This window comes from Lepisma saccharinum, chromosome 18, assembly GCF_977018435.1.
Source record: "Lepisma saccharinum chromosome 18, izLepSacc3.1, whole genome shotgun sequence".
Classification (NCBI taxonomy): Eukaryota; Metazoa; Arthropoda; class Insecta; order Zygentoma; family Lepismatidae; genus Lepisma; species Lepisma saccharinum.
The window spans coordinates 13,122,278-13,134,692 of NC_139246.1; the positions used below are offsets into that span (position 1 = coordinate 13,122,278).

Below are 12,415 nucleotides of genomic sequence, written 5' to 3' on the forward strand. Positions count from 1 at the left end.
CACTCTAATAGAATACGCTACTTAGAAGTACCTTTTTGGTGATGTATTCATAGCTTTCTTGATAGATGTCCATGTTTCCACAACCATTGAGCACTTTGTTAGCGAGATCTGTAAGTTCAAGCATCTGCTCCTTATTCCCTGTGTCAACATCTTCTCCAGCCTTCTTTCTACGCCACCGCTCCGATGCTGACATGGTTTTGTTCCCTCCTGCAAAGTAAGAAGAGGTTTGGTCACTAAATTAGCTTTCCTACATCTTGAGGTTAATAGTTACAATGAGGATAAATTCAAATTTGGAATTTAATGGGCTGTAAATGTCAAGTATTTGTCTCTTAATCATTTTCACGGAGTCCAAGGGAGCTTTGAGACTGAAATGGCAACCGAGACATGTCACTTGTGTCGCTCAGACCGAGGCTTTTTCTCAATACCATGCATTGTGTCACCTCGGTCTGTTGTTTGCAAATGCATGGTGAAAGTTTTGCTTTAGACTAAAGGGGTCTGTGTGGCTTATCTTTTTGGTCTGAAAGTCCCCTAAATAACCTTGAAATTATGTAAAATGCACAAATTTTGAGACAAAATTAGATGTATAATATTGACACTGTTCCGCACTATGGCCGTGCAGTCTAAGACGTCATGCTTTGGGCTGCGGCTACAGGACCCGTGCAGGTTAGAGTCTCCTGCGGAAAGGGTAACAACTTTTCTCCTGAGATTTCGGCCTGTGTATGGGACTGGTGGCCACCAACCAATATGAGGAAATTGGGGAGCTATGAACGAGTAGCGTAACCCGGTAATGGAAACCTACAACAACTGGGGGTTTGCATGTTGACCATACGTAACCCGTAACTGGTTGGATGATCTTGGTGAGTGAGTGATTAGGATCACGTGGGAGTGAGGTCGGCAGTCGGTATGTATGCCTGTGCCCTCAATGGGCTGTTGCTCCACGGGTTATAATATGGACACTGGAATGACTGGATTTGTGAAAGTTTCTATTAGAGGTACATATTATGAACGGATTTTAATTCGAACAGGGCCTACAGTCTTAAATGTTATCTGAGCTACGTAGGTCAGAGTAAGAAACCAATTGTGATATCTTGCAATTGTATAGTTCAAATATGAGTGAACAAAATCTATTCGGGGTGTAAGGGGTGATCTTCCAATAGTACACCCAACTGTCAACCTCACTTCCACATACTACACCCAATTTTCAACCTCACTTCCACGTAGTACACCCAATTGTCAACCTCACTTCCACATAGTACACCCAATTTTCAACCTCACTTCCACGTAGTACACCCAATTGTCAACCTCACTTCCACATGGTACACCCAATTTTCAACCTCACCTCCACGAAGTACACCGAATTGTCAACCTCACTTCCACATAGTACACCCTGGACTGCATTTTGCAGACAAACGAGGCTCTGGCGACAGGCCCTATGGCCAGTATAATTCTGTGTTGTCCTGTTTTTTTTGTCTTTATGTGTGCTGAGTGCCCGTTTACAGCCTCAGCTTTTAACGGAAGTCGGATTTTAAGATTTTAGTTATGCAACGTTAGAGTTGTTATTTGTAACGGTAAGGGGCTGGACCTCGTATAATGTGACAGGCGCAAAATAGCCAAAGTGACCCAAAATTTTTAAATCAAATTCAAAATTCAACAAAATCTATTCCTATTTCCGTTATTTTTACAGCACCTTCCTACATATATCACGATGAAAATAAATTAAACAGATGAAACAGAATAGGGCAGACTCATTCTATCCCTTACCCAGGAAGCTATGGGAGAGAGAAAAACTTATCATGAACTGACAAGCCCATCTGCTTTCTGTTCAAGCCGAAAACGACAACCTGAGGAAGGAAGCAGTAAAGCTTCCGAAACGTCGTTCACATAAGAATACATACTCACTTGCGTAAGTAGACCAATTTGAATACTCTAACGTATTTTTGTTTCTGTGTGTAGGATGCATTTTAATTTCCATATTTGAAGTTCCTTTGCCTATTTAATTATAGGTGACTGTAACTAATGTTGCATTAGAAAAAGAAAGTTTGAATTTTGACATGTACTTTACAGAACCACGGTATGTCGATTATGCCATTATACTGATCGCAGTTCCAACTGGCAGCTGGAAATAACGAATCAGCGATCAGTTGAATTCTCTTCAACATATATTGGGCATTTTCGAGGAGTCCCATTCCAAGGCACCAAAAGTTACTGGCGGGACAAAACAAATGAACCTCGGATACATAGAATGTGGCCAAACGTACTGTAAAACGGGGGAGAGAGAGAATTGATCAGCGCCGTTACTGGATAAAAGTTATACAATAGAACACAAAGCATAGAATATTAGTGCACAAAACACCCAAACACTGAACGTACAAACAAGATAATAAAAACAGACTTATGCTTGGCAACATTGTAATGGGAGAGCGATGTTACCCCTACAGCTTTTACTTCGCAACTGAGTTTGTTGACACTGTAACAAGACGATTGCTGGACAGGTGGAGCTATTTGGCAAAAAGTATGCAAGCTGCCAGTTGAGCGTGCGATAAGTACAAATTCATAAAAAAAATAACAAAAAGAAGTTTGCACTATGTTACAGGACATTGATAACAATATTTGAGCCACAATGCTCCAGTCGGTAGGGGATCTAACTGACATGCAGGAGACCCAGGTTAATGATCTAAGAACATAATTTTGTGACCTTGTCTCTGCAGGGTAGCAACCTTGAGAGGTAATGGTGGCCGAAGCACAGTGCTCATCCCATCACCGGATGTTCCGAAATTTTGCAGACTAATTCAGACCTTGGGAAGTGTTGTCTTGGTAAATATTCCACAATTAACAGTTCATATTGCATTTGCATCATTATGTGACAAAATATGGTAGAAAAATGTACCTTGCGCCTATCAGAAGCATTAAAAAAATTCCAAATTTTGTGTTTCCATAAAATATTTACACATTCATGTCGATACTCATAATTAGTGAGTGACTCAGTAGGCTTTTGTGACATACTTAAAATATAATGCTTAAATTAAAATATTTACAATTATTCTGAACAATTGTAAATGGAACAATTTACCAAGTTTTGGCAAGAATCTATAAACACCACTGGAACATTGTATCAAACAAAACTACCTTACACTTAATTGTATTGTATATAATTTATATAATCATAAATTTACCAAGTCTTCGTAATGATTTTGCTACCGTTTCTCCTGGCTTCATGAACTCTAGCATCTTTTTATAAACAACAATGTCATCAAAAGGTCCATCCTCATCATCTCGAGACTCATCATCACTGGATCCTTCACCAGGATTCTTTGGTTTTATCTGAAACACAAATGCACAATTACTGACGGACTATTTCAATTACAGATAAATTTCTCCCATATGCAATATACCCAGTGCACTGTACCCCCGAAATATTCTTTACAAGTGTAAAGAATGTAAAGCATGCTCTCAAAAAGTTATTGGTGTTGTTGAAATACCAGCACAATATTAACGTTAAAATTTCAAGTTTTCCTTACAAAAAAGGCAAAGTTAAAACACTAAAAATCTGACATTGAAAAAGCAATTTCCGCCATTTTGGATATTTTATGACTAGTTTGGAGCAGACTATGTAAGAATAAATGATTTTTCCCTGATTGCGCCTAACTTGTAAAGTAATTCACAATTCAGAAAGTGTGTCAGTAAACAAAATCTAAAATTCATGTTTAAGATATATATATATATATATATATATATATATATACACACACACACACACACATATACATACTGGGTGATTTTTTTAACCTGAATCATTTGAATATCTTGAAAAAAAATCATCCTACAAAAAAATGTTCCAAATAAAAAGTTGATAGATTGGAGGGGGAAGTTTAGTGGTGCAACAGAAGAACACCCCCTCCCCCTCTTGTAGGTGGGGTGGGGGGAAACTTTGAAATTTCAAATAGAAACCCCTATTTTTTATTACAGATTCGGATTTTACGGGAAAAAATACAAGTTTTGTCTGAAACATTTTTTTCGATTCAATTTTACATTTTTCAGTGGTGCAAGGCGAAAGAACTTAAAATGTAGGAAAATGTAAAATCCGGGTAAACTTTATGGCATTTTGCTGTAATAGGAACATCAAGATTGAATTTATGATGCAAAAAAATGTAAAACTTGCATTTGTGCACGCCATATTCAGGGTCTCCCCGATGACATTGCCACCTGCTCAAGAGGTTCCAGCTTCATTCTCTGGCGGAGGCACATATTGCTTTGGATCCCACTTTAAATTCTACATCCAGTCCCAATTAGACTTTCTGTACAGTCACGGACACTTCTGGGTTGTAAAAATCCCATAGATTTTCAATGGAATCGTTACAACCCAGGAGTGTCCGTGACTGTACATTAAGTGAACTTAACATAAACTTTGACAAATTACCATATTCATGTTTCACTTTATGTACAGTGGGGTGCATAAGTATTGCCAAGCAAATTGCCCATCACGTTGTTTCTCCTCTTTATTTTACACAAAGAGTGCATCAAGAATTGAAACAAAGTGTCAAACAAGTTATTGACAACCTCTGCATCTATATAAACAAAAATCCTTTTCTTAAAAACACATAGGACCCAAGAGAAAATTATAGTTGTGGACATTTTGCTGAATAATACTTGTGCCTCCCACTGTATAGTAAAACCCGAATTTTACTTTCGCGGACTTTACATTTTCCCGCATTATACATTCAATCTTGATGGTCGCAACATAGCAAAATATTATAAAGTTTTCCTCAATTTTACATTTTTAAATTTTTACAGCTTGGTCCCCTGAAAACATAAAATTGAAGTTCCACTGTATATGGTTAGGGTGGGAAAAGAGGCTGTATATGGTCTTAAATCAGGAATTCAAATTAAGGCAATCATAAAAATTATCACTATACCGCGTTTGTTACAACCTGTCCCCTTTCCCGTGCTACGGAGCGCTCGACAGTTTCGGTGCCAATGAGAAACGAGGAGCAAATGGAAGCCAGAAGAGAGGCGCTTACGTAGACGCTGTTGCGACGTTGCGTATTTTAATTGGCTACCTGGCTTTGACTTTCCCCAGCACCGAGAAAAGCCAGTGAGCAACTAGTGCGGGAACCGGGACAGGTTGTAACAAACGCGGTATACACAGGGGTAGAATGAACTGAAACTTATTGAGGCATCAGGTGGTTGTTGTTTTTTTTTTTTTTGTTTTTTTTTTAAATATGGTTTTAGAAAGCCATGACTCCCACTGAGTCCCATGAATCCATTTGATTTGATTTGCTTTATTTTACTTCGCTTTTTGTGCCACTTTTGGCTAATTTGCGAAGATGGGGATGAGTGATGATATGATGAAATTCATGAATGGACACTCACAAATATCCAGGCCAGGATTTGAACCCGGGACACCTGGCATCGTAGCATGATGTGCTAACCACTCCGCCACAGGAGCTGGCTACACTACACATTTTGAAATATTATCTTAAAACATTTAATGTATTAATGCAAGTTTAAAAAGTAATTAATGTTTGCACGAGAGTGGTCTTCCAAAAGAAAGCTCAACTGGTAACGACATGAATAAATATGCAATACATTTTAAGATATGGCTGACTCTACCATATCATACCATACCATATTTTAAAATAGCAACAGTACAAAAAATTATACTGTAACACAGTGATACACATGATACAGAAAACACACAACGTACTCATTATTTTAATAAGGAAGTAATAGAAATTTACATAAGCAAACTCGAAATACTAAAAAAAATGAATTTGAAAATTCACGTGCCAAGTGAAAATTTTCACGGATCATGAGGACCGGGCAGGCTGCATTTCTCTACCCCTACCTGCCAATATATCATTAACAGGGTGTCCACCAAAATTCTTAACCATTTTCCCCCTTTTTCCTAACATTTATCTAATCGCCCCCTACTTAGGTAAAGTTGGAAATTAAGAGAACAGATATGTTTATTCAATGAAAAAAGCCTACCATAAGGCTGGTTAAGATGAAAACTGAAGCTCTACTTTAACAAGAGATGTTGCTTTAATTATTAATGTATGTAAAAATTAATGCTTCAGACTTCATCCTGGATGGTCACATAATTCTCAAGAAGCAAAGTGAACAAATAGTAACCACAACTCAATACAATTTTAAATATACAAATACAGTAAAACCTCATTAATCCGGACTTCACTTAATCCAGACAGGTAAAAAAAAAAGAAGCAGAATGCAAGGTTTAAATGTAGCTAGAAGTCAACAAGAGAACTTCTGAAAGAAAAGGCAGTCAACCACTGATGAAATTCTGTTTCCCGCAGACTTTGTACTGTACTGTATAGTGTATTTAGGCCTATGCCCTTTAAATACACCATAATAAACATGTTTTGTTGCTATAAACGTAGTTTTAATGCACTTTCTACTGTTCTTTCCGGTTATTTCAGTTAATCCGGACTTTCGTTAAACCGGTCAACTTATCCCCGCCGTTACTCCGGATTAACAAGGTTTACTGTACTGTGAAAAATAGCAAAAATTCTTGACCTCAAGCATAATTTCTTGACTCTCTCGACTGGTAAACACACTGAATCCTAGAAATAGAAGCAAAACATAGGTACCTTAATCCAGTCGATATTGTCCAGCCAGTGGTCCTTTATGACTTTCTCATCCTTCTTCCAATGGTAGTTCCCCTCAGTGTCAAAATGCCCCTCCTCCAGCTCCTCCTTCATATTGAAAGGTGTTATCCTTATCTCACCATCAAAGTCTGCTGTTGCCTCTTCTTGACCTTCAATGAAACATTTCATTGGCTGCGTTTAAATCAAGAATTGCAATTCTACACAATATCAGAGCTGCTGGTTGAAAAGTTACAAAGTAGAGCATGCTGGACAAATGCCGATGTTTCAATACTGACTGATATAAATAATATTAGTGTGGAAAATATTGATAACATTTAATCTGGTCTTGTATCTCAGAGTTCGTAACATGTTAAACAAATTTTCCTGGAAACTAGTGATGGGTAAATGGATAACAATTTTATCCAGATATCAGGTAATTTTCTATCTGGATATCTGAATGTGTGCATTATGCAGATAGTTTTATTGTTTTTCTATTTTACGGGCTATCCACATATTCTATTATTCATCACTGTACGAATTTTCTACAAACACTTCATCAAATCTGTACTATCTGAATATTCAGATTATCTAAATATCATCCGAATTATGCAAAATGTGTAATTTGTATCATTTTTTTTGCAACAAGATTGTGGAGAAAAATAAACTAAGTGATTAAACGAGCATGTCATATGAAAGTATGAATATTTAAAGCAATGGTATAGTTCCATTGAAATGATTACATATTAAAATTAATAAACATTCTGAACTACTATGAACTGTTAAAATTATTACGGAACACCATTGGTATCAGCTCATTCCTAAAAAAAAAAAATGATTTTGTGAATAAACAACACATATTTTCATGATCTGATTATCTTGTATGTAGAGTTGCATTCTTTTTAAAAAAATGGAAATTTTGACTTTTTACCAATTCGAGTTAACCTATTTCACTTGTAGTTACTGTTTGAGTTTACAGGTTTGTAGTGACATATTTTACAACTAGCTAAAAGAAATTTACATGATGTAGCAGCCAAGAGACAGATATTGGCCAATTCCAGTGGACAGATATTGCATAACATTCTGATACAATTTTAACCCTAGCTTACAGAGAGGGGAGGGAAGAGGGGAGACTTGCAGGCCCACCACCTCTATTTTTTAGATTTACCAACTGTTTGAAAATAAATTACATTGTTTCCTAGGATGTTCCCAATATTTAATTATTCCTTTTCTTCATAAAAACAAATGTAATGTAATTAGGAGGCAAAATGCACTTGGTACACATATCAGGCAGCATCTTTCAATGTGTCTCGTTCGAGACACTCATGCCAGTGACAGTGTACAATTGGTTGGTAATGATGGTAATTATTGTAATTATTATATTTAATAAACAACCGCACTTCTACAAAGATAACAAGCATTAATAAAAAAATATTATACATTTTGTGAGTTTTAGTGAATGATAAAATATATGCAAGACACTCATGCAATAATTGGTTATTTTTTCTATTAATGATAGTAAAAAGGTAAAGGTAAAGTGTTTCCCTGTGCATAGCACCATGCCATGAAGGTGTATAGGGGGTGTGGGGGTTTTTGTAATTATTATAAATAGTAAGTAACTGCACATATACAGGGTATACACAAATGAATGGTGCGCTTAAAAATGTCAATAAAAAAATTATTTTTCAACTTACATGGTTGCAGAAAACACTGTTAGAGGCAGAAACTGTCCTAGTTTTTGATATGAAAATTAAAATTACAATCTATCTGATTCCAAATATGGCCTTATCAAGTAAGGATTTTCCACAAAAAAATCACATTCTTCCTGGGCCCCCACGTTCCCCGGATCATATGCTGTGCAATTTCTTTCTATGGAAGTTTATTGAAGACAGGGTTTATGCACAACCAATGGCAACTTCCATCCAGCAACTTCGTGATCGGATAACGCATGCAGGAGTTTACAGTGGACATGTTACACCGTGTCTCGAACGAGTTTGATTACCGCTTTGATGTTTGTCATGTGACCAGGGGAGCCCACATTGAAGGGTTGTAATTTTAACTCACATCAAAAACTGGGACAGTTTCTGCTTCTAACAGTGTTTGCTGCAACCACGTAAGTTGAAAAATGTTTTTTTATTGACATTTATAACCGCACCATTCATTTGTGTATACCCTGTATTAATCAGCAAAGGAAGCAGTGATTCAATGATAAAATGTTTTCTTGAATTTTAGTGATAAAAAAAGTGTGGGCTTGTGAGCCACCTCCTGGTGTGTAAGTTTCTTGTACGACATGGGTAAGCTAGGGTTAAAACTAAACATGTAGTCCTGACGAGCACATCAGACCATGAAATGGACTTAAAACAAACTTTTACATGTTTGTGTCTCAATTTAAATGTTGATTTTTCAGGATAATTAAAAATCGTTCACAACACACATGCAGAAGTATAGGTATTTTATGAATTTGTGTATATATCCTGTTTAACAGAGCTTTGAGATGGAAGTGACACGTGGCTCCTGGAAACCAACCCTTAGCTGTAAACGCAACTTTTCGAACCGAAGCTACATAATCTGCAAGTGTCGCTTGTCACTTGGCCTCTACCGTTTTCTCAGGGAACTTTCAGACCGAAGCAATAAGTAACATGTGTCACTTGGAAGCAGAACCTCGGTAATTCATTCTACCTTTTGAACCGAAATGCGACAACTAGCTAAACATGTCACTTGCATGTTGCTCGGACTTCACTGTCTTCTCAATGGCATGCATCGTGCCGCTTCGGTCTGTTGTTTTTGCATGCATGGTGAACGTTTTACTTTATCCTGAGGAAGATTGTGTCCCCCCTGACAGGCTTGTCACCAGGTTTTATGCATTGATGAAGTTGAATTTTGTATGCATGAAGATGCAGTCTCTTGTGGAGTACCATGTGTATCGTAGATTTAGGAATTTGCAGTTGCCTGCTAGCTTGGCATATGGATTATCTTGGACTCTGGTTAAATGAGGCATGAACACGCTCCACATTCTCATCAGACACTTCCTCTTTGAATGCTTACCTCTTATCGGCAACAAAGAACCGGTTTCGCGTACCTGTTTTTCCTATTTCTTTATTGAAATGTACGATGGAACTTCTTCTTTAGCACCCAAACCATAACGTGCACGAAATCGTCTCTGCACAAATGTCGCAGACTTCACTTCAGACAACGTTAAAACACAAAACACCTTTTCTTGTGGCGACGACATGACAAATGGCTTCTGAGAAACTGATATCAGTTTTCACTGAGCATGCGCAACTACCACTGAATGTGTTGCTAAAAAATATTCTGAGTCATTCTTTAAAATGAAACAATCACATAATTCTGACAGTTTGTTTGGAAGTTATGATTTTTTATTTTATTATACTTATAAGCAAGACACGCTGTATATGCATTTAGCAAACTTAGGTGATTTTGGAAGGAACAATTCAATAAAGAAATTAGAATCAAGCAATCATTAATTGAGAAGAAAGAGCAGCATACTACCTACCTTCAATATCGTCTGCTGCCAAAATGTCATAGTGTTTTTCATCGACATCGTCTTCTTCATCAGAATCCAGAGAATTCTTTTTTGGCCCAGCCACAAATTTAGGCTCATTCCAATCAGCCTCCAGCTCATCTTCCAGCTTGCGTTTGGACATGTTTCTAGTAGAAAAGAAATGTTACAGCTATAGTTTTTCTTGTATGTACGCATTGCTTGCATTATAGAATTATTTTCCTGTAGTTTACGGTTATCACAAGCATAAGAAAACAGTTTTTCTTTGTGACGTTTCAGGAGAACACATGCTCCTCTCATCAGACATTCATTTTCATTTTGACTAAAGATACAGTTATAACAATGGTTAGTATTTTTTTTAAACAAAAAGAATCTGTTATATAATGGATGTTGTCAATGTTACATTGTTGAAATATAGCAACTTAACTGTGAAAAAAGCAGTCTGTTTCATTTTTATTTCAGATTTTTTTAAAATTATGAATCCCAAATATCATCAGGTAATTCAAATTCATCATTGTTTTCACAAAGTCTCTTGATGTTTTCTGTTACATTAAATTTTAAAGATGGTGGCTTACTCCATTTGTGAAAAAGAAAACTCCATACTGGATCTATGTTACCATTTTCATTATTTAATTTATTCCAGTGTTCTTCTGCAATGAACGAAGCTTCCCAGACATTCAACTCTGTGTTTCCCGTTAATCTTTTTAAAACCCTTCTCTTTTTAATCAAATGCTTCTCTTCGATGATATGAGTTGACAAACCTGTTCTTGGGTTTATATTTATAATGTAATGGTAATGGTCTATCAATGGAAAACCCAGTATCCGGAATCATCTCCAGCATTTTCCTTCATTACATAGAATCTCCAATTGTTAATGCGCTAGGTGCGGATATCAAACTCTACATCAGATATGTAGATGATGTGCTAATTATTGCTAAAAATGAGAACACCATCATCGACGTATTTAAATTGTTAAATGAATCACATCGTCACATAAAATTCACTTGCGAACCCATGAATAACACTGTAATTTCTTTCCTTGATCTGCAAATTAAGACAACTGACTCAACAATTCAAACATCAGTCCATAGGAAAAAATTAGTGGGGGAAAAATACACCCTGCCAAATCAGAACATTCGCATATAACAATGGATAACATATTTTTAAATTTTTTCCTGAGAGCACAAATACTATGTTCTAATAATGAGGATATCAAAAATGAAGAAGAAAGGCTCTTTAATGTAGCAAAAGAAAATGGTTTTCACACTAACAGAATAAACCAAATCAAAAAATGAGTCGCAAGAAAACTAAAGGAAAAGAGAAATACAGACAAAGATGAAAAATCTGTTGAAAAGAAATTTGTGTGCATTCCATTCCACAAGGGATTCTCACATAAAATTGCAAAATTTTTTAGAAGTTTTAATTTCAAAATTGTTTTTAAATCACCAAGAAGTTTGGAATGTACATTTAATGAATTCAAAATGAGAAACTCTCTACCAGATGTGGAAACCACAGGAATATATAATATAAGTTGTTCATGTTCAAAGGATTATGTGGGACAAACAGCAAGGAAAATGGCAATAAGATGGCACGAACACGATTTGGACATTATAAATCTAAACCCAAGAACAGGTTTGTCAGCTCACATAATCGAAGAGAAGCATTTGATTAAAAAGAGAAGGGTTTTAAAAAGATTAACGGGAAACACAGAGTTGAATGTCTGGGAAGCTTCGTTCATTGCAGAAGAACACTGGAATAAATTAAATAATGAAAATGGTAACATAGATCCAGTATGGAGTTTTCTTTAAAATTTAATGTAACAGAAAACATCAAGAGACTTTGTGAAAACAATGATGAATTTGAATTACCTGATGATATTTGGGATTCATAATTTTAAAAAAAATCTGAAATAAAAATAAAACAGACTGCTTTTTTTTACAGTTAAGTTGCTATATTACAACAATGTAACATTGACAACATCCATTATATAACAGATTCTTTTTGTTTAAAAAATTACTAACCATTGTTATAACTGTATCTTTAGTCAAAATGAAAATAAATGTCTGATGAAAGGAGCGTGTGTTCTCCTGAAACGTCACAAAGAAAAACTGTTTTCTTATGCTTGTAATAACCGTAAACTAAAGGAAAATAATGTTACAGCTATATTTAGAAAACAATATTTAAAGAAAATTTAATAGACCAGTGGTTGGGGTGAAATACTCCTATTTCGTACAAATCACCTGATTGAATATATAACTTTCCTAGCCATTCCACACAAATATATGGTAGCACTT

At 36.0% G+C, this 12,415-nt stretch overlaps 1 protein-coding gene across 4 annotated transcripts in view; it reads right to left on the bottom strand.

Moving 5' to 3' along the window:
* holn1 (CD2 antigen cytoplasmic tail-binding protein 2 homolog holn1) overlaps positions 1-12,415 on the bottom strand; it is a 29,787-nt gene that overhangs the window by 7,415 nt on the left and 9,957 nt on the right. For all 4 annotated transcript variants that reach the window (XM_083139557.1, XM_083139558.1, XM_083139559.1 and 1 more), the window contains exons 2-5: positions 10,117-10,271; positions 6,609-6,775; positions 3,174-3,321; positions 32-207 (exon numbers count right to left, since the gene is read on the bottom strand). In XM_083139557.1, the coding sequence (XP_082995683.1) occupies positions 32-207; positions 3,174-3,321; positions 6,609-6,775; positions 10,117-10,267 (642 nt within the window). In that variant the 5' untranslated portion in view covers positions 10,268-10,271. The remainder of the gene's footprint in view (positions 1-31; positions 208-3,173; positions 3,322-6,608; positions 6,776-10,116; positions 10,272-12,415) is intronic.